Source organism: Furipterus horrens, unplaced genomic scaffold (genome assembly GCF_987537825.1).
Source record: "Furipterus horrens unplaced genomic scaffold, mFurHor1.1.pri manual_scaffold_13, whole genome shotgun sequence".
Lineage (NCBI taxonomy): Eukaryota > Metazoa > Chordata > Mammalia > Chiroptera > Furipteridae > Furipterus > Furipterus horrens.
The window spans coordinates 13,641,502-13,668,840 of record NW_028327183.1 but is presented as its reverse complement, the minus strand read 5'-3'; the positions used below and the strand labels follow the sequence as shown (position 1 = coordinate 13,668,840).

Here is a 27,339-nt window from a genome sequence, read left to right as displayed (position 1 = left end):
CAGTCCTGGGTAGTGGTCGGACTAACACGGAGACAGCTATAACTTACCCCCACCACCGCACGCCCACCAGGGTCCCTGTTCATCACCTGTGGCTTAGGGTGGGGGCTTCAGAGACAACTCCACTAGCACCACCAGACTAAGGGCACTGTGTTAGGGAGAGGGCAGGCTGTGAGGGCTTCCAGGTCATGCCTGAGCCCCGCAGGCCCGAGTCCCTCTCTCTGTAAGTGGCAGGGTGGTGATGTGTTTCTCCTGTCCAGTCTTGACAGAGAGGTTCAGCACATAAATGAGCCTCAGTGAGGCCTATCCCTCCAACCTGGGGGGCGGGGGGGGGGGAGGGCTGCAGGCAGGCAGCTGACCTTGGAAGGTCGAGCTGTTTCTGGAGACAGAATCAGAGTTGGGACACAGCCTCCCAAGCGAGGGCAGGGGCAAACAGGCCTGGGGAGAGGAGACAGCAAGCCTTAATTCCTTCTCCGCCTCTCAGCTCCCAGCGCCATCTACAGAGTCATAACCTACAGTCTGGGGAGGAGACGGGAGGTAGGCAGAGCTTCATTTTTGATGAAACCTTCACAGATGGATTTGTATAGATGTGTGCATGGGGAATCTGTGTGCTCACATGTTTGCACACGGGCATGTTTGGATGTGTATGTACACATGGGTGTGTCAGTGTACATGCAAGTTTCATATATATGTGTGTGCACGTGGGAGTGCTTGTGTATGTGCATGTGTGTACATGCATGTGTGCATGCGCACGTGTGCGTGCGTGTATAGTATGCACGTGTATGTATGCATGTGTGTATTGTGTGCATGTATGTATGTGTGCGTGTGCGTGCACGTGCTCCCCTGTGTGCCTGAAAAGTCTTCCTCATCCCCAAGGGACTGGCAGGACATGGCCTGCTGGCATTCACGCAGCGCTCTCAGGGGAGCCCTGGAGGCTCCTTGGCCCTGGCGCGGGGCCCGGCAGTGGCAGCAGGCTCGATGGAGGGTGAGCCTCACATGCAGCCTCGTAAGTGGGCAGGACATCCATGGAGATGGTACGGGGGCCGCTCTGCGCCTGCTGGCGTCCGCCGGGGTTGGAGTCGGTCAGTGAGTAGGGTGGAGGTGCGTCCGTGGGGAGGTACGTCTGAGTGGCCCCTGGCCCCATGCACTCTTCGTAACTACAAGAGAAGGGGCTCCCTCAGGGCCTGTGGAACTGGCCTTGGGGGTGGTGTGGGGTCTTTCCTCAAGAGCTGAAAGCCTGTCTGTAGTGACAAGCTGCCCTGGCAATGGACCAGCCAGGCTTTTATCATGGTGCCTCCAATGAAACCCCTCTACTCCCTAGGGAGAGGCACCACAGAACCACCGAGACCTAGATTCTGATCGTGACCCTGACCCAGCCGCAGTGTTCTGTGTGCACTTGAGTGCGCAAGTCGCTGAACGCTGGTTGCAGATTGCTGAGAACAGCAGTAGCTGCTGTGGACGGAGCACCTCCCAGGCTGGGCACTGGGTGTGGGTAGTGCTGGTGGGAGCAACCTCAGGCTGCCGGGCATCCCTTCACCTCAGGTCACTCCAAAGTGGCCCTTCCAGGTTTAAGAAGGAGTCCCTGGGGCTCCTCTAAACCTACAGTTGCCCTCCCTCCCAGTACCCCTAGGGGCAGGGGGGAAAGGATAACCAGCTGATAGGGAGGAGCTGGGTGGTTGTTGGGCCTGAGGGGTCTCCTGGTAGGAGAGTGATAGAAGCCCTGACCCCTCCTCTCTCTTCAAGTACTAACTGGTGGGTGATCTGTCTGAGGGTAGCTGGCAGGAGAGGACCCAAGGTCCCAGTGGGACAGGGCCACCCGATGACCCTGAGTGCTGTTCAGACACAGTGACTCCTGTCCCAGTGGATGTGACTTGGGCTTTGGGGCACATACAAAGGAGTTGGGGCCTGAGCCCTCCATCCCACCCCTTCACCGCAGCCTGAGGGAACTGAGCTTTTTTCTTTCTTTTTTGAGCGTCTCATGTGGCATGTGCTGAGTCAAACCCTGCCTCACTGGGCTCTTCTTGGTCAGGAGGGGTGAGGAGATGATCACTCCCTCTGAGCAGGTGTTTTCTGCGTTTATACCATTTGAAAAGATATTGCTGTTTCCCGCTGTGTGGGGGGCATTTGTGCCTGGAGCCCACCCTCTTACACCCTCCTCTCCCACGAGGCCTCCTTACCGTGGGGGACGATCAATGTACAGCTCCCGGAGCATTATGGCATTCATCTCCTCACCGGGGCTCAGGTCCGCAGGTGGGGGCCAGTCCCCCATAAGGCTGCAGGCATAGTGCATCCCACGGCTCCAGTATGTGGACTCATCAGACTCTGCGGGGAACAGACATTCGGTCTAGGCCTCAGACTGGTGCCAGGGAGGCTCCTCACATGTTTATCTGCAACCCCTGAGACTGTTCTCTCCAACTCGCCATCCTGCTTCTCACCAAGCATAGATCCCTCCTCAGTGGCAGCCCCAGAACATGAGCACCAACACTGTGCTGGGCATGGGGTCCCAGAGAGGAAACAAAGCTGGCCTTGTCCTGGTGAAGCTCCCAGGGGGGTGGGCAGTATGCCCTGGGGACAGCCCAGTACTGAGCAATATGTCATGAGCTTTAACAGACATAGCACTGAAGTGGTGGGAGGTCAGGGAGGGCTTCCTGGAGGAGGGGCTCCCAGAACTGAGTCTTGCCTAGGAACTAGCCAGGGGAAGAGGAGCAGACGAAGCAGAGGGAACAGAACATCTTGAGCCAAGGAGAGAGAGAAAAAGAAGAGTGTGGTGTAAGCAGGAAGCTTTGAGCTGTGGAGAAGTGCTGGGGCATGAAAAATGGGCAGGAGGGTATCAGGAAATGAAGGCTACAGAGAGATCTCTGGGGGGTCAGGCCTCCCTATTTCCTGCTCCCAACTATACATTATTCCCTTAAGATATCCCAGGGAGAAAAGGGGCTTCTATGATGAGTTCTAGTGACACAGTATACTGCATTCTCTTCTGGGTTTTTGTGCACATATTAGCACATCGAAGGCTCTGAAAAGTCCTGCAGCTAAAAAACACATTTAATTGTGTTTCTCCAGCATTTGGTCACAGAATCTTATTCTCTTCTACCTGGTAACACTGCTTAGGAAATGCTGATGGAGCACAAGTCTCCTTCTACAGCTGAGGTTCAGAGAGGTGCAGTGACTTGCCGGAGGCCACACAGCTAGTTATTGGTAGGGCTTGGGGCAGCTGGCTGTCCTGGATCCTCACCCTGTAAGCTCTCCACCTCCCAAGTTTCTGACAGGTCTCCACATGGCTGTGGGACAGTGGGAGCTGCCAAAATGGCTGAGAGGTGAGGTCTCCCCAACACCAACAGCCTCCAGGTGGCTCCTCCCTTCAGGGGAAGGGTGTGTTTGAGGACACTAGGGTCTCCAGTGCCAATAGGTCAATGCTTCGTGGTGCTCTGCCACTTTGGTGTTCTCCGCACAGTTGCACACAGTGTGTTTTTCCTTTTTTTCCCTGGCACCTTTGTAAGGTTCCTGGCAGCCCCACTCCCTGTGCACCCCCAGAAGACTGGAGGAAGGTGTAGGGGGCATCAGTACCTCCAGGCTCTCCACTGAGGACCCAGGGCTTTGCTCATGAAGCAATGGTCCCAGGGCCCCATCATAGACTCAGGAGGGCTTTGCCTTCTGGGTTCATTTCTCTCCTCAAGGTCAATGTTGACCTGTCAAACTTGAGCTTGGGAACCACTGTGGACCCCTCAACCATGCTGTAAGTACCAGGCTCAGGTTTGGGGACTTCTAGGCCATTCAACAAGTTGCTTTAGTTTTCCTGTCTTTAAAGTGGGCTAACACAGTTCTTGCAGTGAGGATGAAATGAGGGGATTCCTTCTTTGCCTGCAGAGCACCTTTTCTGGGCCAGGTCCTGTGCTGGGCTGCAGGCCCAGCCAGAGGAGAGCTCTCTGAGGCCCTGCTGTCACCGGTGCAATGCAGCCATGGCGTGACAAGGGCATTGGTGGAGGGGAAGGTATGATGTCAAGACAGTACAGGGAGAGGGAGGCCAACCCAACCTGGGAGGGTTGAGGAGGGCCAGAGAAGGTTCCAAAAGGAGATGGCATTTGAGCTGGGCCTGGAAGAACAAGTCGGCTTTTGTCAGTGGGGAAGCATGGGAAATGGCATCCTGGGCATAGGGTAGAGCATTTGCAAAGGTGTAGAGGTGGGAAGGGGAATGAAGGAAGCGCTCTTCTTGTCCTGCAGGGGAAAGACCTGGGTCCTTCCTGCCAGAGCTCTGGAGCCCCCAAAGCACTTAATCTGCCGTGGGACTGGCGCCCCCTGGAGTTAGACGACTCCGCAGACCTGCTTTTCTTTTCCCTATATTGGGCAGAAGTGCCTTCAGGCCTCCGGGCAGACTTTTCCTGCCATTGAAGGTAGTCTGAGGTTTAATACAATGGAATTCCTTCCTGCTGCTTTTCAGTAACTGGCCCTGTCCAAGAATGAAACAGTCAGGTGGCTGCTTTCTGTGAAAAGTTGGTGCACACTGAGCAGATGGACACTTCTAGGACCGGTCAGGGAGTTAGCCACCAACTCTGCTGTAAGGCTGATTTCTATAGCTGGGAAAGTCCCAGGTCAGTGCTACCTGCACTTTGCAGGCTCTCTGGAGATTGATTCATTGGCTCGTCATTCATTCTACCCACTTACTCATTTACCCACTCCAATATCCCACCTAGCCATTCCCCTGTTCCCTGTCTACCATCATTCCATCTGCCTATCCCCCTTTCCCACCTATCCATCCACTCAAACATCCCACCCAATCCACACACCTACCCCCATCCAGCCGTCCATCTATCTCTCCATTCACCTCTCCTTCCACCTACCCATTCAGCTACCATCCCTCATCCCACCCATTCAGCCCTCTCTCCGTCCATCCACTGATCCATCCACTCACTCATCCCACCCTTCTCCCCACCTACTCATCCCCCCCACTGAATTATGCACCCCACCCACCCATGCCTTTCTCCATCCATCCCTTCATCCACACCCTGTCTGGACTAGCTATCAGTACAGCCTGAACCAATAGTGTCTGGGGCTAGGGAGCAGCCTTCCCTCTGACCTTCAGTCCCACCCTTAGCAGACAAGGGGGCTTCTCATGCCACCCAGAACATTACGGTGGGCACCTGTGAGCTCTTCCAGATCACCTAAAACTGCTAGGATGCCTTCCCTAACCCCCCTCCCCCTCCCATGGCAGAGCAACCACCTCCTTGATGCCTCCTGGGTTGCAGTCACAACTGGACAGGAGCGCCAGGCCCTGGGGAGGGCAGCAGCTCACCTTGGCCATCCTCGTACTCTCGGCGGCGGCGGTGCTGGGCCCCACCCTGCTTGGTCCTGCGGAGGCTGCCCACGATGATGGTGACGCAGGAGATGGCGACGACCACACCTATGACCGCACTTGCCACCAGTACAGGAGACACAAACACACTGTGGTCCCAGGAAGTGTCATGGGAATGGCCGGTACGGTTGTATTGATCTATTGGGAACAAAGAGAGAGGTTACTGAGGACACTGAGCTGGGGTGCAGACCCTGCCACACACCTTCCTTTTCTGTCCCTGCTGCCCTGTGAGTTATTCATCCCTAACTCAGTGGAGCCTACTCTGAGTTCAGGTACGGGGACTCTCCCCTGCCAGGGAGGAGGGGAGCAAAACCTCACCCACTGCCTGAAGGAGCCTTTGGTAGCAGGCTCTGACCTCCCCTCCTCTTCTCTCCTCTGGCCTAGGAGCTCAGCTAACTCATGGTAGAAAAGGGAAGCTCAGAGAGGGCAATGGATTTACACAAGGTCACACAGTAAGAGAACCCAAGATTCAGTGCTAGACAAGGACTCCAAGAAAAGTTTAAAACTTCAGAATGACTATCAAGATCTTGGGAAGGGGTGGCGGGTGCACAGGAAGTTAAAGTGTGGGGACCAACTTTGCTGGCCTCCAACAATGGCCTTCTGCCTCAGGGGTGAAACCTACCTAGGGGACTCCAGGGAAGTCAGGCAGGTCTGGGCTGTGGGCATCCCAAACATGTGGTCATGGTGGTGGGGGTTTGGATCAAATCAGGGAAAGCTTCCCAGTAGAAGTGAAGCTGGGAGGCATTCTGAGCAGGGGAAGACTGGGACAAAGACATAGAGGTGGAAGGGGACTTCTGGGAAGAGTGGTGGGAACATGGGGAGGTGCAAGAGCCTCCTTAAGACTAACAGCTGGTGTTTGAGATCCCTAGAGAAGGAAGCTCTTGTGATCCCACAGGAAAAACTGGTGGGGTGCGGGGGCCTGGGGTGAGGATTAGAGTCAGCCAGAAGCAGCCGGGGCCACCTGTTGCCTTGCTCAGGGATTGCCAGCCCCTTGGTAGTGAGTGCCTTGGAGTGTCACTTAATTCTCTTCAGTTCAGCTGGGCAGGGGTATGGTTTGCCCTTTACAGATGTGTAGACTGAGGCTTGCTGGTAAATGACCAGCCCCCAGTCACCCAGTTACTCCATGGCTGAGCCAAGCTAGAATTCAGGCCCAAGCTTCAAATTCCAGTGCCACTCACTGCCCTAGGCATCAGACCTTCTGTGGCTGCTAGCCCTGTCTGGCCACAGGGAGCCGGCTTCAGACACTCAGTGAGCCACAGAATCGGGGGCAAGCACTTCTGGGTCCTGTTCTGAAAGGGGTCCCCTATTTGTCCTCTGAGAACCCGTGTGCAGGTCCCTGTTGCGTGTGAGCATGCGTGGTTTCCAGAGCCTGTGTGTGGCTGCTTTCTGTGACCTCAAACTCAGCACAGACTGAGGCTCACCGAGGGTGCCCAAGGCCCCTACTGAGTGAGTGGCTCCAGACTGGAGCAGGGAGGCCCTGCACTGACTCAGGGGAATGAGGCCTCTGTCCTGGGTAGTAATCAAGCCGAATTTGGATGATAACCTGCCTGGGTAGCTGGAGGAGGGCTTTTATTTTCCCAGATGAGGGCATGGACTTCTGCAAACCAGAGGCTAGAAAATCAGCTGTTGCCATCTCTCCCTTTCCATCCCTTCCTATCACTTCCTCCAAAAGTCTCACCTACACTAGAGCATGGCAGGAACCAGGTAGATGAAGCATGAACTTGGGGCCTTGTCCTGAGCTATGAACACACCCTGCCAGCAGTTCTGGCCCATGCTGGTGGCTCTTGCAGCACGCTGACTTTCCTCAGGAGGGGCTGGCCTGGAGGTCCTGCTCTCTGGGCCAGTTTGTCCTCCTAGCCTGAGGTCCTAACCTTAGTTTGCTGAAGTTCATATTTGAGCTGCTGCCCTGCAGGGGCATGCACTGGAGAGGAAGCTCCCTGTGGCTTTGGCTGGTACACATGCTTCCTGACTGCTGTGAGGATGCTGGGATAAATGGGTTTCTGGGGTTCAGTGAGATCCAAACACAGACCAGTGCTTCCAGGGCCCCGCCTATGTGCAGGCTCTGTGCTAAGACCTTACTTCATCTTTCAATCCTGTGTTCCTACAATTCTCCCCATTTTATAGGCGAGGACACTGAGGCTCAAAGCTATTAAAGGCCAAGCTAGTATGTGGCTAAACCAGGTGCTCTCTGGGCTGTGGTCTCTCCACTAAATCCTAAGGAGCTGGAAAAGAAACTCTCTAATGTATAGCAATAACAGCACAAAAAGGGGAAGAAGGAATAGTCACAGCTGAATAACTAGAGTAACTTAATCTTCACTGGCATTAACTTAGTATAAATATGAAGTAGATTGTGATACATTCATATGTATATACTAGGCCCTAGAGCAATCACTAAGGAAATAAATATAGTAAAAAGTCATTAAAATAATCAAAATATTACAGTAGAAAATATTTACTTAGAGCAAAAAGGAAAAAGAGAGGAACAAAAAAGATAGACACATAGAAGACAAAAAGGAAAGTGACAAATGTAAATCCTAATATATCAATAATAACATTAAATCTGAATTGATCAGCTGATCCAATCAAAAGGCAGAGATTGCCAGACTGGATGAAAAAGAAGATCCAACTATATACTGTCTATAGGAGCCTTACTTGGGAACCTAAGATGCAAGCATAGGTTGAAAATAAAAGAATGGAAAAAGAGATACTACTATGCAAATAGCAACCATAAGAAAGCTGAAATGGCTATACTAATATTAGAAAAAATAGACTTTAAAATAAAAATGTCATTAGAGATAAGAGGGACATTTTATAATGATAAAAGGGCCAATCTTTCAACAAATTATAACAATGATAAACTTATATGCACCCAATAACAGTCCCCAAAACACATACAGCACAGGCTGACAAGTTGAAGAAAGAAATAGAGAATACAATAATAGTTGGAGACTTCATTTTCAGTAAGGTAGAGAATTTGGTTTCTTCTCGCTTTCTGACAGGTTGTAACTGCTTGAGTTTCTAAGTGCCAGCTTCTCATTTCTATTCCCTTGGCTGTCAGCTAAAGTTTTCCATTTTTCTTCAAGACTCACAGATGACAAGTGGCAAAGTGAGGCTCTCCTCCCTCACGTTCTCCCAGGCAAAAGGGATCAGTTTAAATTGCCCAGCCTGAACTGCGCTTAGGAAATAGTGAGTCCTTGGCTGGTGACTCTGTAGCACACCTGTACCACTTCCCAAGACTCTGCCAATGGCAGACATTATGAACGGGCAATGGTTCTCTTTCCTGTCTGGCCCAGGAGGCAGCCTCAGCATTCCTTTCAGCACTCCATGCAGTAGTTATACCTGGTCATGAAATGGAGCTCTGGGCCACCACTCATCTGGTGTGACCACAGTCCTCCATGCGGCCACTCTTGAGCCAATGGCCAGGGCTTTGGTTTGGGCTAGAGCCGAGCCAGTGGTTACTCTGCCGGTGCTCACTGCATTCTCTCTAATAAGTCACAGACCATTGGCTAACCAACCAATGTCACCATCTTCCTCTCTGCCATGTGGCCTTTCATTTTTGAAGTCAAGAGCAGGACTTGGGAGTGTTGGGGACATCAGTCCTCTTAGAGGAGGATCAGAGTGTATGGAGTCCACACTGCTGTGGGGCTGTGAACTGTCCTGTTCAGTGTGTCAGCAATGGCTTGGGGCTCACTGATCACCCCACAATCCAAGACAGAAGTGCTACCTGAGAGCCAGCCATGTTCTGTGTATCTTCTACCTCTGTGTCTGTTCTAGAGATGGGATTGTGGGGAAGAGGCTCTTGGGTGACTTCTTCAAAGAGGAACAATGAGAATAATGTAGTCCTCATTGACTGAGCATTTGCACATATCAGTCAGACTCTAACCCTTTCCATGCACAACCACCTCATTTAATTCTCACAGAAACCTGAGAGGTAGTTATTGGCTTTCTCCCACTCTACAGATGGGGAGCTGAGGCACAGAGCTAAACTGATGGAGCCAGAATTTAGATTCAGCTTATTCTGTGCAATTCCTGAGCCTGTCCCCTTAACTCCTATGGTTCCATATGGACTGAGAACCCTGTAGGGCAGGGACTGTGTCCTCTTTGTCTTGTGTCCCCATCTCCCCAGGGCCAGCAAACAAAGGAAGCTCAGGAGCCATTTGAGTTACACAGAGTTAAGTCAGGGTTCAGCTGCTCTGTGTGTCTTAGAGCATTCTCAGGAGACCGAACGAGCTGTTCTCAGTCCTCACTGATCCACTGGCCCTTCCTTCCATCCATCATTCACCTCCCACTTAGCCACCTGGCCCAGCCATGGATCCACAAATACTGGCAGACTGTCAGGATTGAGTAGATGCTTCCATCCAGGAGAGTGTATCAGGTCTTAACTGAGGAGTCTAGCGGAGAGGTGGAGGCTGGAGGGAAGGCTGGCGGGAGCTGAGTTTTGAGGGTCTGGAAAGCACCAGACCATGAGGGGTCTTGAATGTCAGATCAAGAGACTGTCCTTGCTGCCCTGGTTGGGTGGCTCAGTTGGTTGGAGTCTTATCCTGTACACCAAAAAGGTTGTGGGTTCAATCCCTAGTCAGGGCACATACCTAGGTTGAAGGTTCGATCTTAGGTTGGGGTGTGTACAGGAGGCAACCAATTGATGTTTCTCTCTCTCTCTCTGTCTGTCTGTCTCTGTCTCTGTCTGTCTGTCTGTCTCAAATCAATAAATATATCCTCAGATAAGGATTTTTTTTTTTTTTTTTTTTTTTTTTAAAGGAGAGACTCTTTGCCCTGGCTGGGTAGTTCAGTTCAGTTGGTTAGAGCGTCATCCTGATATGCCAAGGTTGTGGGTCCATCCCTGGTCAGGGCACATGCAGAAAGCTACCAGTGAATGCATGGGTGGGTGGAAAACAAGAGAGACCGTTCTTATCCCAAGGGCAAAGAGGAAACAGGGAGGGGTGTGGTCAGAGTGTTTTAGAACAGCCCTCTGGCTGTAGAATGAGGGGCAGGGTGAAGGCAGACCGGTGAGAAAGCTTTTTTGAGGGTCTCCAGCCTAGTTTTGTAGCAGATCAGGGGTTTGAACCAAAGTAGGATAAAGTTGGGGGTGGAGCTAAGAGAACTGGTTTCTGTTTCTAGTTCTATCACTCCCTCACTGAATGACCTTGGGCACATCCCCTGTGTTTTCTGAACTTGCTCGCTATTTATCTGAAGAGACACTTATACTTGAATCATTCTACATTAAGGGTGGGTGAACAGGTTTAAGTTTGGGGAGATTGGGGTGGGGGAGAGGAGAGCATGGTGGGTGTGAGTGGAGGCATTGAGATCCAGGCCTTTGTTGGGGGATAGGGTCAAGGCTGCCTTCAGTCTAGGAAACCTGGGGAACATGCAGGACAGGGAAACTGAAACAGACTGTCATTACCAAGTTCTTGCTAAGTGTTGCCTGCAGACAGCTCCACAGTAACTGTCTGGGTACAAGGAAAGAGCTCTTTACAACCGGAAGCTACCTGAGAGCACTGGCAAAGGGAGGGAAACATGTTTAGACCTCCACTCCTATCCACTCCCTACAAGATGCTGGCTAGGTGGGGAAAGGGAGCCAAGGACTCAGATCTGACTGATGGCGCCGGTAACAAAAAACTTTGAAGACGTTTGTCACTTTCCTGGCAAATCTGGTATCAGCAGTACACTTTTTCCTCCACTGTGGAAGCCACCAGGATGTGGCTGTGAAGTCATTGGAGGGGATATGGGGAATAGGATTCAGCACCATCCCTCCCTGATTACCCTTAGCTGGTCCCAGCCTCCCAGCAGGGGTGCAGAGAGAGGCAGGGGCAGGGAACATGGTAGGGCAGGCCCATTTGCTTGGGTACTTCTGAGTCTCCTTTCCTGCTCTTTTGGGTGACCTCTCAGAACACTTGCTGATATCTCTCCTCTGACCACCAGGAGACTGTGATAAAGAGATATCAGAGTGCTGGGGGTGGGGACATCCACCAGAGGGGACTGAGTCTTGAAGGACAAATCAGCAGGACAAGATGAGGGGAGGGAGGAAGGTTCATGGGCAGGAGCACAGAGGAGTGAAGTCCCAACAAAGTTCAGGAAAGGGGGAGGTGCTCCTGGGGTGAGGCTGTCGGATGTCACTATGAGGGCTGCTGAACATTGGGATTATGGGGCTTCTTGGTGTTCAGGATTCTTCTTACAATGGGGATGCATCTCTGAAAGAAGTCAGCTAATGTTATGTCAAGGTTGGCTGATACCTTTTACTTGGCTATTTGTGGCATTATTAGTGGGGCAGATTATAGTGGAAGGGAGGACTGGAATGTGAACACATCTACCTATTAATCAAGCCTCCATAAATTCACTCAACTAATCAATCATCTAACCTCCCATGTATTTATCTTACTAGGCATCAATTGAGCATCCACTCATCCTCCCTTCATCCTTCCCTTCCTTCTGTACATCTTCTCTCTCTTTCTCCCTCCCCCTCCCTTTCTAACCCTCCCTCCCATAGACCCACCATTCCATCCATCCAATCATTCATCCATCCACCCATCCATCCATCATCCATCCAACCATCCATCCATCCACCCATTCAATCATCCATCCATTAATACATCCATCTCTCCATCCATTTAATCAACTATCCACCCACCCATCCATAATTCATCCAGTCATCCATCCATCCATATATTGAAACATCCATCCACCCAATCATCCATCTTATCATAATCCATTCATCCATTCAATCAACCATCAATTAATCATTCATCCATATATTCAATCATGCACCCATCCATCCAATCTTCCATTCATCCATCCACCCACCCATCTCTCTATTCAATCATCCATTCATTCATCCATTCATATACTCAATCATCCATCCATCCAATCACCATCCAACCATCCAGTCACCATCCAATCATCCATCCATTCATTCATCATATATTTGATAATCCATCCACTCATCCATCCATCCACCCACCCACTCAACTATCCAATCATCCAATCATCCATCCATCCATCCATTCAATCATCCATCCTTCCACACATCCATCCATCATCCACCCAATCATCCATCCATCCACCCTTTCAATTATCCATCCATTAATTCATCAATCCATCCAGTCATCCGTCCATCAGTCCATACACCCACCCACCCATCCATCATCTATCCATCCATCCATCCATCTATCCATCCAATCATCCATTCATTAACCCATCCATTCATTGATCTATCCATCATTCATCCACCCACTCAATAATCCATCCTTCTGTCCATTTAGTCATCCATCTATCCACGCATCCACCCATTATCCACCCAAATCATTCATTAATCCATCCATCCATCCATCCATCCATCGATCCACCCATCGTCCATCCAATCATACATTCATACATCTATCCATCCATTCAGTTATCCTTCCAATAATCCATCCATCCATATATTCAATCATGCACCCATCCATCCAATCTTCCATTAATCCACCCATCCATATATTAAATAATCCATCTATTCATCCATCCATCCACTTATCCATCTATCTACTCAATCATCCATCCATCATTCATCCATCCATTCATTTAATTTTCCATCCATTAATCCATTCACCTATCTATTCAATCATCCATTTATCCACACCTGTCCACCCATCACCCATGCAGTCATTCATCCACCCATTTATTAAATCATCCATCTATCTAATCATCTAATCATCTATCCATCTGTCCAATCATCCATCCATCAAATCATCAATCCATTAATCCATCTGCCCAACTATTCATTCAATCATCCATCCATCCATCCATTCATTATCCATCCATCCATCCATCCATATACTCAATCATCCATCCATCCAATCACCATCCATCCATCCAGTCACCATCCATCATCCATCCAATCACCCATCTATTAATCTATTCAATAATCCCTCCCTCCCTCCCTCCCTCCATCCATCCACCCACCCACCCAGCCACTCATCTATCCAATCATCCATCCACCCATTCAATCACCCATCCTTCCATGCATCCAGCCATCATCCATCCAATCATCTGTTGATCCATCCATGCAATCATTCATCCATCGACTCATCCATCCACCCATCGATCCATCCATCATTCATCCAATCATCAATCCATCCATCCATCCAATCATCCATTCATTAACCTATCCATCCATCCATCTATTCATATACTCAGTCATCCATCCATCAATCACCATCCAGTCATCCATCCACTCATTCATTTATTATTCATCCAATCATCCATCCATCCACCCACCCATCCACCATCCAATTATCCATTCATTCATTCAATCATCGTCCATCCATCCATCCAGTTATCCATCCATATGTCCACCCATTCATTCAATCATCCATCTATCCAATCATCTGTTCATCCATCCATTTTTCCAATCAGCCATTCATGCATTCATCCATTCATCCATCAATTCAATCATCCATCCATCTATCCATATACTCAATCATCCGTCCATCCATCCATCCAATCACCATCTATCCACCCACTCACTAATACTAACCAACTACTTATTCCATGCCTACACATAGACCTAGACACTGGGAACATGGTTATGAATCAGACTGATATAAACCTCTCAAACTGTTGAAGGCAAGAGTTTCCACACAGATGCCCCAGCACTGAGAGGGGAATTACTGGTAAAACATGAAGCTCCCTTCTCTCACTCATATGAAGTAGTTCTGCTTCCATCTGTTTTACACATCAGAGTTAATAGGAGAGTGCTTCACGACCAAAAAGAAGCTTTTCAATCACTGCATTAAAATATAGCTGGAAAAATGTAAGTGAGCACTCACAGGCCCTTCCTGATTCTATAAATGTACAATGAAAAGTGATTATTCCACTACTGAAATACATTTTGCCATTTAAATGAACTCACCAAAACTAACTCACTTGTACCTCTGCATATCCAAATATTATGCTTATCATCTTGTTATCATTCACTACAGTTTTATCTCTGGTTTGATGAACAATTTATTTATTAGTATAAAACTCACTGAAACAGTGTCACAAACCATGTTTCCCTATTTCCGCAGAGAAAATGGTGAACTGGCTGATGTTACAGAACCAAGCCATGGCAGAATTAGACTTTCCACTTGAACCCACCCCAAGCTCTCATTTTCTTGCTAGAATCATCACTAACCCTGACCTAATTTTTTCTCCTCCTCTGTTACCACCTAGAGTTGGCTCTTAGGCAATTTTCTACAAAGAACACAGGTTTGTATAACACTAGAAGAGTCACTCTGCATACGCGAAGGTAGGAAATAGTGGAATTGTGTTGAGAAGCAGATACTAGGGGGGCTGGGCTTGCCTACTCATCAGTTAGGGGCTTAGCTCCCACATCTCAGCTTCCATTATGAGACTCAAAATCATGGCTTAGAGAAATGACCACCTGTGACATGAAATTTCCAGGCTGTTCATAAATAATTGATAGGAAATGTTAAATTCATGAGTGCTGAAAGTTATTACAAGCTGGGCCAGCCAAGAGCTATGTTCTTGGGCAACAGTGGCTGAGCCCCCTTTTCAAGTACTATCTTCCTTGAGTTTTGCTTTGAGAAGGTAAATGGCCCTAGGGTCCTCTGGGGAAGACGGTCACTCTTCAGCCACCTTTCTTCTGGGGAAAGCCCAGAGCTCCTCCATCAGAGCTGACCTGTACCTTGCCCTAGGCTCTAGCTAAGTAAGACACAGACAGTCCTGGGTTCAAATCCTAGCCCTGCCTCTAGCAGGCGGTGCCCTCTGAGTAATTCACTCTTCTGAGCTTCTATTCCTTCATCTGTAAAATGGGAACAGTGACCTTTGCCATGAACTATTCAAAGCACACTGCCTAGAAGGATGTCTGGCACACAGTAGGTACTCAACAGACAACAGTCAAACCTGCCAGTTGTAAAAGTATCCATCTTACATAGATCTAAACATGAAAGGCACAACAGAAGCTTCAAGAGGAAAATATTGAAAAACATCTTCATGACCTTGGATTTCTTAAACAGAATACAAAGATTTCAACCATAAAAACGTGTAAATTATATCAAATATTACCTTATATAAAAATAAAGATGTTTGGTGGGAGTTTGAGCTTTGAGATGGGAAAGGGGTCATGGAACTGCATAGGGACTGACATGTAAGGCTAAGGCTGGAGCAAGTGGAAGGTTTTGAAAAAAGTCTTTCTAAATATTCACCATTTACAACCTGCCCCAGGACACTGGAGAATGCTTACCATGGAGGAACTGGTTAATGGATCCCCAGACACAAAAGGGTCCTTCTTCACATCCTTATGGAATCATCCATTTTTCATGATTAGCTGTTTCACTCTAATAGACTTGTTCTTTGTGGGATACCCAAGAGAGCAGTTGCGCCATCAATTATAGCAGTTCAATGTCAAACAGTATTAACAGAGTATAATACGTCTTGGGATGGTACAGTCAAACTCAGTCTGAAACCTAGGCCTCGTGCTCAATGAGGGGACCTTAAAACAGCCTTGCTTTAAGCAAGTGAGAAGTAAAAATGCCCTCAGGATTCCTGTTGAGTGTGAAAAAATGCAAGTCCTCACAGCAGCTGACAGGAAATGTGTGCTATTCACCCCGACTGTCTTTTGATGATGACTCTCATCACCAGTGCCTGATACCTGGACAACCTATGTTTCAGAGTTAGTGTAGCTCTAGTGATTCCAATCCTGCCAAGATTTTTTGCATTTGAAGTATAATTCGTGGTTACTGAATCAAACTTAGACCCTCATTCAGCTTTTACCATATTTTTGCATTCTACTCTAAATCAAAGCCAGTGTTGGACAAAGAGGAAAATAATTGTGCACACCTTTCCCCTCCTGCATATTTCATCAGCTTGCCATCCCCATTGGTCTTGTGCTAAAACAAAGGTGTAGAGCTGGGCCTTTTATTCTTGTGCACTTAAAATATCCTGCTACAGGAGAATGTGTTAAGATTAAGCAGAAACTGATATTGAAATGTTAGGAAAACATTCGTTAAACCAACTACTGAAGTTTTGCCATGCCCAGGGTTATCCTGTTTAGTGCAGTGTTTTTATTTAATGCTCAACATAATTTATATTTTAAAAGAATTCAAAGAACACTCCACAGGTTTCTGAATCTACACACTCAGTTATAAACTGCATATTGTCTGGGAACTTGATAGTTGTGTTGTTTTAGGTAATTGGATTTTACGCTTGGTAGGTATGCCAGTGTGTTAGTATCGCACAGGATAACAAGGGAGCGATGCCACAGCACTACTGTTCTCGTTGTTGAGAGAGTGTTGGTGACACACTGTGCATGTTTAATAGCCACCTGTACTGTAACAGTCCTATATCTACTATAACTACTGAGGTCATTGGCAATATTTTAAAGTGTTGGAGGTACCTAACTAACTTGAAACAAGTAAGAGATTTTAAAAACAAGTTTAAATAGTTTTATGAGCAATCCTTCAAATTTCATTTAACCTAAAACCTGAAGTTTCAATAACAGACAAAAACTCTTTTAACAAGGCTGCCATCCAATGTAAAAGGTGCCCACCTTCATGGTTATAAAATTTTATTCTTTGACGTGCAGTGGTAAAATCCTCATTCCTAAGAAGTCCAAGAGAGTAATCCATAATCTTATCTTCCGTACCATTTTCTGAAATTTTAAAGTTAAATATGCATAAAGTAAATAATTATACATAACAATTAATCAACATTTTATACATAAAATTAAGAATACCTGTTAATCCAAAGATACCATTATGACAGTGAAAAGGCAATCCACAAAGAGGGAGGAAATTTTTGCAACATATATCAAACAGAGGACTTGCATTCGGAATATAGAAAGAGCTGTAAATCAACAATAATAAGAGCGAACAGAAAAGCAGACAAAAGAATCAAAGAATCACTTCACAAAGAGAGAATATCCAAGGTACTAAACTATATTTAATCACCAGAGAAATTCAAGTGAAAGCCACAAGATGATATCTCTGCTATGCACCATAATGGCTATAATAAAAAAATCCAGACAATACCAAGTGTTGGCAGGTTGCAGAGTAACTAGAGCTCTCAGGAATGGCTAGTGGGGATACGAATTGGTACTGCCATTCTGGAAAACTGTTTATTTCTGGCTCTTAAAGCCAAGCATATATATACCCTATAAGCCAGATACTCTCCTCCTAGATGGCATGCGTTCACCAACAGAAATGCAGTCATATGTTCACCAAAAGCCATGCACTAGAACTGTGCAGCTCCACACAGTAGCCACTAGCCACATGTAGCTACTTAAGTTAGTTAAAATGGAATTTAAAATTCAGTCCATCAGTTGTACTAGTCACATTTCAAGTGCTTAATAGCTCCACGTGGCTATAATATCGGACAGTGAAGATATAGAACATTTTCATTATCATAGAAGTTCTCTTGGACAGCAGTATACTTGAACAGTTACGGCAGCACTGTTCATTCGTAGCCCCAAAATGAAGGTTACTCAAATGTCCATTAAAGTATAATGGATAAGTTATTTGTGGTATCCTCACACAACAGAATACTATGTAGTGAGGAGAATAAATGATCTACAGTTACGTTCAGCAGTGTGGGTGAATCTCATAATGTAATGTTGAGTGAGGGAAGTTGTGAGTTTAGTTTGTGAAGTATGCTCATGAGTTGCGCCCCTTTCTGTAGGTGTGCTTTATTCAGTGTGTGTTGGTAAACCAGCTTTCAGGAAACAAGAGATGTATGAATGGATGGATGGATGGAAGGATGGAAGGAAGAGAAAGAAATCCCTGATTTGTAGTGTTTGTCAATTTCCATGGTATAAATACTCCCATCATGGTAGATTTTAAGGTGGCTACCGATGGTTTAACAATGGCTCAGGAAACTCCTGAATATTTAACTATTGACTCTGTGAGCTGGTATTTCTATTAAACAAACAAAAGACAGCTCGAGAGAATCCCCAGAAAAGGAATTCCTCAGTTCTCATTCCAGATGCTGAGACAGTATCCTGGTGTCTTGATACCCAGAGTGGGGAGGACTGCAGCAGGCTGGTGGGGGCGGGTTTGCAGGTCTGACTGCCCACTGCCCCCAAGTGAGGCTGAGGGGACCTTTCTTCTTGGGTTGACAGTTCTAGTTTCAAAAGGAGTCTGTTCCTGCTCTACATCTTCCCTGAGGACAGAGCAGTGGGCTCCGTGTGGAAAGAGCACTTCATGTGGTATCAGGCTGGGACCCTCAGAATTTCGGCCATGAACATGCTGTGTGACCCAGTCAGGGGACCCTCAGAATTTTGGCCATGAACATGCTGTGTGACCCAGTCAGTCCCCAATCTGCATCTCAGTTTGTGCATCTATGGTGCGAGGTGTTTGGGGTAAAATCTCAGAGTAAATCCCAGGGGGTCAGCAGATGACATGCTACACCCAGTCTACAAGGTGGGGATCTTGAGTTGTTCCCCCATGTGCCTGTGATGAGGTCTGGCACCTGGCTGGCCCTTCTGAAAACCTGACAGGTGCTGCCTCTCAGCACCAACCTGGGGCTGACAGGGAGGGAGAGGGAAGATGTGATCTCCTCTTGGAACAATCTTGGGAGGACCCTGCAGGGAAGCCTGGGTGAGTTCTGTAGCTCCCACTGTGGGACTGCAGAGCCAGAGGAGAAAGAAAAGATAAAATCCTTATTGAGCACCTATGTGCTCACCAAACTCACATTGGAAACTGGGTCTCATTATCTCATTTTATAGGTGAATGAATGGAGGCCTGGTGATTTAAATGCATGTATTCCAATGGTTTTTGAACTTGAGTCTTCTGGCTCTGGCTGTTTTTACTGCACGAGGCTAATCCCCACCCAGTCCCCACCCTTACCCCTGCTCCTAGGGGACACAAGTATCATCTGGTGGTTGAAAGGACTGGGGTCTGGGCAGAGGAAAGTTCTGGAATGACTCTTGAGCAAGGCCTGGAAGACATCTACAGACTTGAAGTCCAAGTGGTATCGGGAGTGGGGGAGGGAAGCAGCCCCTAGATGCTGATGGTTTGGGGACTCAGGGGGGATATAGTGTTCTAAATGCAGAGAGAAGCAAATTGAGGGAAATCTGGGAGGTGAAAATGTACTCAGTTCCTAGAGGGACCAGTGTGGCCAGTGCCCTGGGCTTGGGCCAGAAACCCTGCTTTTGAACGCTGGCTCCTGCTACAGTGTTCCCTGGGTCCATGAGGCACGTGACTTCTCTCTTGGGGCCTTTTTCTTCTATCTGGGAAGCATGCAGGCCCTGCACACTTCTGTGGTGACGTCACAAGGAACAGCCGACCTTTCCCATTCGCCCTTGGGCACAGTTTCAGGTGCAGGCAGAGCTGAGTTTCGGGGTAGCAAATCTAGGGTAGCCCTTGGCAGAGAAATGGCAACATCCTCACACATTCTCGTTGGCAGGTAAATCCTTCCCAGTGTGCGTGGCTTTGGAGTACTGTGGGTGACAGCTCTGGGGATCATGCTTTCCCCAGCAAGATTTCTAGATACAGAAACCATTTTGCCCTCAACCAACCCAAGGTTCAGTTTCTAGATCCTTCCCTTTCCCACACTCCCTGGTTGTGGCAGAAGAGGCCGGACAGTGGTCCCAGTGCTGACCACAGTGCGTTGGTCCAGTGGGTTTGTGGTGGGAGGTAGCAAGAAGTCAGATTTGAAGGGGAAACTGTTAGGATTCACAGATTAGTTGGATTTGGGGTGGATAAGAAGATCAGGAAAAAGTGACGAAGGATGGGGCCTGAGCATGTGGAAGGAATGAACTGCCATTGACTGAGGTCAAGAAGATGATGGACCAGTTTGGTGGGGGACTGAGTCAAGAGTTAAGGTTTTGATGTGTTATATCTACGACGCTCTGTAGACATCTGAGTAGAGATACGGGGTGGCCTGGAGTTCAGGAAGAGTCTGGAGCTGGAGAAGTATATTTGGGGACTATCAGTGTATGGACGCTGCTCAGTGCCATGAGGCTGGAAGAGATCACCCAGGGAGTTCACTGCCAGGGGACAGTGAAATGCAAACACTTTGCCAGCTGGGGCTGCTCTTCAAAAGCTGGGGAAGGGGAGGACTGCTACATTCAGTGCTCAAACTGAGGTGGATGCCCTCCTGCCAGAGACTTGAATATGAAATCATTGAACATTTAAAATTAAGATTAGCCATCAGATGCTGAACACTAACTACAGTCAGACTCTGTGCTAGACCAGAGACCTCTGAGAAAGGGCAGCCAGGATGTCTATGGGACAATGAAGTCCTGCTTTGGGTTCGACTCTCCACCCTACAGGTCAGGGTGAAGGGGTGAACTTGGCTCCACCCTGGTCCTTTTGTCCGGCTGTAGTTTAGCTGGAAAGACCCACCTGGGGCCCCATCATTTCCAGGATGTGTCACCTAGCCTAGTTTCTTCATGTCCTTGAGCCTCATTTTCCTCATGTGACCCCAGCCTTGCAGGGCTGCTTCAGGGGAGCAAGGAGGCCATGTAAAGAAACCGTCATAAGGCTTCGTAAGCCCTTTACCTGTGAAATCTCATTTGATCCTCACTGCCAGCCTCTGAAGGTAGATACTCTTATCTACTCCCATTTTGCAGATGAGGAAACTGAGGCCCAGAGAGAAATGACTACCTGAAGTTACTCCTTGTATTGCCTTGCCCACTTCCAGGTCAGACCTCAGCAAAGAATGGGCAAGGGTTTCATCCCACAGGCTAATGTTAATTGGGTCACGCTTGCCTGTGTTTAGAGTCTGAGGTTGCTTCCAGGCTCAGTAGGAAACGGTGCTGCAATTGATTAGCAATGTCTGCTCTGGGCACAGAAGTGGTAAATGTTGCAGTGTGACCCATCATTTGTCTTCCTTGCCCTCAAGTCCTTCCCTCTGTTGATAGCTAAGTAATGGCTCTGCACAGGTAATGGTTATGATGATAGTGTTTGGTCCAAACCCTAAATTCATCTCCAACGTCCCCCATCTGTCTCCCTTTTCCTGCTCTAAAGACTGGGATATACTGAGCTTTGTAGGGAGAGGATGGTCAAAAGGACCAGACTTTCAAGTTTCTTGAGCATCTCAGTGCCTGGCAGCAAGCTAGAGTCTCCTTGTGGCATGTCAAGTCTGAGCATCAAGCTAAAAGGCTGGTATGGCTATTTCCATTTTATACATGAGCAAACTGAGGTTTCTAGATGTTAAATAGCTTGCTCCAGATTACACAGCTGGAGTCCATGCCAGGTGGCACTTGAACCCAAGCACTGTCTACCGCATCACACTAACTCCGAGGGAGACCCAAGCACACCCACACGCTCTTCCAGGCTCCGATTCCTGCCAGCCTGTGGGCAGCCTGTGAGCTTAGCAGAGACAAGCCCCACCTGACTCCTCTATGGGTCCTTGGAAGCTACCTTCCACATTCCTTTCTACTTTGCTACGGGCTCAGTCTCCCCTGGGGCCCCAAAGCCCCTCTTCCCCCACATCTCTCTGCTGAGGCCAGAGGGCAGCAGGCTGTTCCCACCTCCCAGGGAGCTCTGTGGGGCTGCCATCTGCTGGTGGGGAAGAAGACGTTGTGAAGCATCTGTTCTTGGAGCCTGGGTCCTGGGGGAATCCTGGGCCACCCTGCCTCTCTGGGGCCAGATGGAGAAGGCTCCCATGCCCCCAGCCTTGCTGAGAAACCAGGCTGGTCCTCCTCCTCCTCAAGTTGTGCTGAAGGCTGGAAAATGGCTCACAGGCCTGGCGTGTGCAACCAGAAGACCCGGCTTCCCTCTCATAGCAGCTAAGCGACCAAAGCCCCTCTGGGGGTTCCCTGCCTTCCCGTCCCTGTTCTTGCCTCCTCTCTGTGCCTTTGTCTCTCATTTGCTGTATTAAAGAGGAGGGATGATGAGGTCTACTGGGGCTGTCTCTGTGAGGGGCCAAGATGGACTAAAATGCCTGGAAGAGGAGATGGGATAGGGGATGCTGGAGTGGGGGGCCCGTTCAGCCCGGTCTGATTAATGCCTGCCCTTCTCCTGAGAGGCCCTGGGCAGTTGCTTCTGCCAGGGTCTGAAGCTGTGGAAGCAGGGCAGACCCAGGCCTGCCGCCCTGCTTCCCCGACATGGGTTCACCCTTCCCTCTCTTTCCCCTGAACTCCCGAGCTCTGATTCTAATCTTTCTTGGGAAACTGTGGGGACTCTTTCGTTTGCTCTTCTCCATGCACATGGGGTAGAGCTGTGGAAGGCCAAACAGGGACAAGCTATGGCTCCCACCCTGTCTTCCAGGTTTAAATGGGCAATCTCAGTATATTACATGTACTGAGCAAGAGAATTTGTGAGCTAAGAAAGTTAAAGCAATCCCCTGTTCAGGGTCTAAATTCACAGAGCAGGTCTAGATCTCGAAAGGACAGCTTAAAAAGGTCCAGATCAGGGCAGCTCCTGGGACGTGTGCCTGTGTCCTGTGTGTTCGGGATCTGTGGAATGCCTGTGTCCTGTGTCCCTTCCAGAGACTGTGTGAGAGTACCTGCTTCGTCCTGAGACATTCACTTGTCTGGTTGTTCAGTAAACATTTATTGAGGCAGCAATGTCCAGGTTGGGTCTGAAGAGGGGGTCCAGACTGGGGCGAAGTCAGAACGCCAATCTGCAACCCAATTCAGAAACCCTCGGGTTTCCTCGGGCAGTTGGCAAAGATGGGTGTGTTGGAGGGGAATTGAGGGTCAATTCCAGATTTCTGATCTGAGGGACAGAGCTGATGGTGGTGTCCTAAAGCGGGACAGCAAAATCAAGCAGAGCTGGCTTGGTGGGGAAGACAAAGAGGTCCGCTTAGAACAGGCTGAACTTGAGGCGTGGGCTGCCCAGGGGAGACAGACAGCAGAAAGTGGAGGAAGGAATTGGAGGCTGTGGCAGAAAGTGGGGTGGGAAAGAGCCCTGGGAGCTGCCAGCTTTGAGGCTGCAGCGAAAGCAGAGGGAGTGTGAGAAGGTCTGAGCAAGAAGGCTGGGGCCAGGGTCGAGCCCTGGGGGCAGGTGTGGACCAAAGGAGGCCGTGAAGGGATGGTCAGGGCCCAGATGGCCCGAGGAGAGCCCTGAGGACTCAGAGTTAGGGAACCTAAAGGAGAAGTCATCCAGAAAGCTGAAGTGACCAACGGGGGCAGAGATAGCTAGGGACCGGAAACTCGGGGCTGAATTTAGTGACACAAAAGTCAATGAGGTATTGGGGTGGGGGTGCAGAAGGCTGACTGGGGAGCTGAAAGGGGGGACAGTGAGCACTTCTTAGATAAGTTTGGAGAAATGGAAGGAGTTGGATTAGACCACGTGAGAAGAACGGGGCAGAAATGGAGAGAGATGATGGAGGAAGGGGCCCTAAAGCCCCACCGCACCTGACCTGCGACCTTCTGCAGGTGGAACCTGAACAGACCTCAGCCTGTAGGCAGACAGAAGCAGGGCTGCTGTGGCTGAAGCCTGTGGTTGGGGGGCCCGGAGTTCTGCCTGCCTGGGCCCCCCTCACCCTCCAAGGAATGTCACAGCAGCCCTGAGCTCCTGGAACGCATGGGCCTCAAGACTCCCCTTCATTTTAGATGAGGACTGGCTCACTCATGGGGGGCCGGGGTTGGGGCGGGGATGTGGGCTGTGCAGGAGCCACTCTGAACAGCCCAGCCATCCGTGAGCCCACCCTGGGGTCTTCAGGAAGTGGACATGCAGATGGCTGTCGGGCAGTGATGGCCTTTATTAGTGCAGATGGGCAGGACTCTGAAGGGCCTGGCTTGACCCCAGAAGGTTCTGGGAAGCCCTCCACACTCAGCAACCCCAGTCTCCTCCACTCCCAGCTGCTCATAGGGGCAAGGACATGACCACTGCAGCCTTCTGTGGGGCAGATGTCCCTGGGCTCTGCCATGCCCCTGTGGCTATTGTCACCGCACAGCAATAGCCACAGAGTCAACGGTAACAACGACTTACTAAGCTTGTACTGTCTCCTAGTAACGATATTGTTAGCTCTCGACCCGAGCCCTCTTTGTGTACCCATGGTGACCAGTAGGCAGGCTGGGCCCCCCTCCCTCCCACTCTTTGTACCATGAGCCCCATTGCCACCTTATTCTTTGGGGCATGCTGGTGATGGTCCCACCAAGTCAGGGTCTGCCAGCTTCTCCTCCCCACTACTGCTGCAGCCCCTGGATGTTCAAAGATTTAATAATTAGGGTTTCAACTATTTGGAAGAAAGACCCCAACCCCAAGATGCGTGACATGTAACAATGACACAGGTTCAAACAGAAAGTGGTGAGTGGGGGTGACCATGGTAGGGATGGTGACAAGTAGATAAATGGGGCTGAGGTTGGGCCCCCAATTTCACACAGAATCACAGCCCCAGCTCATCAGGGACAGGGAGGTTATGTGTGCCCTCCCAGACTGCAGCAAGTGATGGAGGTTTGGGGGCCCTCAGGGGACATCATGGGGGAAATCAGGCAGCTGTCATCAGAGAGGTGCAGGGGAGCTCGGGGTAAGGGTGGCTGCCTGAGTCCTTGGAGGTGGTGCGGGTGGAGATTAGGGGAGTCGGATGAAGGAGACAGCAGCCTTGAGCCCAGAGTCCACCTGACTGAGTCCATTGCCTGAACTTGTGGGCAACAGGGAGCCATGAGAAGAATGTTATGGGTGAAATAGTTCAATGCTTCATTAGATGAAATGAATGAGGAAGTGAGAGGCTTCCCAGTGGGGATGCTGCAGGAAGTGTTTCCTTGGGACAGTGAATGCCAAGGAGTGTGTTCTGTGCAGCCCCAACCCCCTGAGACTCTCCTTGTGGTCAGTTAACTCTGGGAAGACCACTGGGCTTTCTCTTTTCTATGGGGGCCTGACAACACACATCACCACATTAAAGGCTCTGAAAGTCCCGCAGTAGCAAAACCTACATACAAAATCGACATGTCTCTTGCAGATGTCAGGGGTCTTTTGTGTTGCCCTCCCCATGCCCATCATATCACACCCACCCCTGAGCAGACCCCTGACTCCAACCTCTGCCCTTGCCTGGCCCCAAGTTACAGAAGGATGCAGAAGGAGACTTACTGGGGCAAGGGCGTTTGCAAGGCATCCTTGGAGCAGAATGGCGGAGCCAACCTGCCCACCAGTACAGCTCTGGCTTCTTGCCCTTCTCGCTGGGCAGGAGCCTCCGCTCACCTGCAGAGACACAAACAGACAGATGATGGGGGCGCCCACACAGCACCCATCAACCCTGCAAGCTGGATGCTCAGGTCCCCTGGGCTGTCAACCTCAGGGGAGAGGATGGTGACTTTGAGAGCATGCCCCCACTTTGGGCGGGGACTGAGGAAGCTCTGGGCTGCAGAGCATGGGCGTGCTGGAGCAGGGATACGGCCAATTTGTGCCGCGGTCCCCATGGTGGGTGGAATCTCTCTCCTAGGTGGACCCCTGAATGGGAATGGGGGATGCCAAGGAGTTCTCCTGTCTCATGAACCTGTGAGATCCCACTGCCACAGCCCATAGTGTCCCGAGAATCTCCTGTTGGGACCAGAAGGACCCGTAAAGATCAGCCCAGTGTCCTCACTGTACAGAAGGGGAAGCTGAGCCCTGCAGAGGATGAAGGGCTGGTCCAAGTTCCCACAGCTGGCTTTGTAAGGGTGTTCACTGGTACCTAGCTTGCTCAAACCATACAGTTGTCACTATTGTCCCAAGAGGAGGAGCTCTTTTCAGTCTCATTTTATAAATAAGGAAGTTGAGGCTCAGAGAGATTATATAGCTTGCCCAAGGTCACAGATCTTCTAATTCTAGGCTAGGAGTAGAACCCAGGTCTGTTTGACTCTAAGTCCACACTGTCAGCCTAGAGAATGAAAAATGTGTCTTCTCCAGCTCTCCCTACTTGGTGGAAGCTTGATGTGAAGCCTGGATGTCTGTGTAGCAAGGGAGCACCATTGGCAGCGGAGGAAATATTTTCGTCATGTAACTCCTCCTTCCTTGTTGCTAAAAAGCTGAACTGGTTCAGTCTCTCCTGAACCCCATGTGACGTGAGGCTGTGGAACAGCAGGGAGATATGGTCTTTATTCCTAGGGAGAGTGGTCACATGACTTGCTGAAATGAAACTGCACCTTTGGGGGTTGCTGAGCGGGACCATGGACATGGAGCCCAGCAGGCTCTCGCAAGGGAGAGCTGGCCAGTCACAAGCCCACAGGAAAAGAGCCTGTTCCCTCCTGGTCTCAGGAGGCGGTCCACTTCTCTGATCCTGGGGATAACATCACTGTGGACAGAACCTTTCCGTAAGAGGCAATTCCAGACGTTCCCATCCTTGCCTCCCCAAGGGATCCCTTTTATTATATATATTTTTCCTTTAAATGGGTCCCATGTTTTGACAGAGCCCATCGGACAAACTGTACTGACTAAGGACTAGTTTTTCTGTTTAATAAACACATCAAAGACCTGTCTTTGGGGAGCCTGAGCTCAGAAGTCCAGTCTCTGAGTGCTGATATCAACTCGGCTACTTCCTGGCAGTGTGACTTTGGGCAAAGCACTTCACCTCTCTGAGCTGCAGCATCCTCAGGGGAAAGCAGGATGAGGACACTTTACCTGCTTCAAGGATGAAGGGCATGTACAGAAAGCCTCTGGCACGGTTCTTGGCCCCACTGCTGTCTTGTTGGAGGAGGTGAGAGGGAGGGGCCGTCGAGGCTGCTGACTCAGGAGTCCCTCTTTCCAGGTGGCTCCTTCCAGCTCAGCCTGCCTGGCGTGAACCCCAGTTTGGCCTGAAGCCCACCCCCAGGCCCCTTAGAAACCAACTTGAGAGTCCTACAGGGGGTAGGAAGGGGAGGTTGTGATCTCCCCAGGCCTGGTAGGGAAGCCTCCTTGGTGTGGCAGGCTGCTTGGGAAACTGTGATTTCACACCAGAAAATTCACAAAGATTCTCAGGGCCTAGGAATCTAAAAATACATGTGTGTACATGTGTCTGTGTTCACATCTGTGGGTGTGCTTCTGTGCACCGTGGTCGCATGTGCGTCTGGAAGGTAATGTATGTGGACCGACAGGTCATGTCTCATGCTGTGGTCTTATTTAAAAGCAAAATGGATCATCTCACTCCCTTACTGAAAACTCTTCTGTAGCTTCAGA

At 49.5% G+C, this 27,339-nt stretch overlaps 1 protein-coding gene and 1 pseudogene across 1 annotated transcript; one reads left to right on the top strand and one right to left on the bottom strand.

Annotated features, from left to right (window-relative positions):
* Positions 1 to 803: 803 nt before the first annotated feature.
* Positions 804 to 25,625, bottom strand: BEAN1 (brain expressed associated with NEDD4 1). The gene is made up of 6 exons (XM_090259009.1): positions 25,601 to 25,625; positions 25,297 to 25,407; positions 16,869 to 16,970; positions 5,285 to 5,482; positions 2,175 to 2,319; positions 804 to 1,154 (listed from the first exon to the last, which is right to left on the bottom strand). Exons 1-6 carry the CDS (start codon positions 25,623 to 25,625, stop codon positions 902 to 904), a joined length of 834 nt encoding a protein of 277 aa, XP_090115135.1. The 3' UTR covers positions 804 to 901.
* On the top strand, positions 15,182 to 15,806 carry LOC149994045 (nuclear envelope phosphatase-regulatory subunit 1 pseudogene; annotated as a pseudogene).
* Positions 25,626 to 27,339: the final 1,714 nt, after the last annotated feature.

Bases quoted from the DNA above. Each gene is read 5' to 3' on its own strand.
- BEAN1 (XM_090259009.1), bottom strand. From the start codon at position 25,625: ATGGGGACCGCGGCACAAATTGGCC. The intron at 5,483-16,868 runs GTGGGCACCTTT...TGTTCCCAATAG, and splicing joins AAAATTTTATAACCATGAAG to ATCAATACAACCGTACCGGC. The intron at 1,155-2,174 runs GTAAGGAGGCCT...CTTCTCTTGTAG, and splicing joins TACATTGATCGTCCCCCACG to TTACGAAGAGTGCATGGGGC.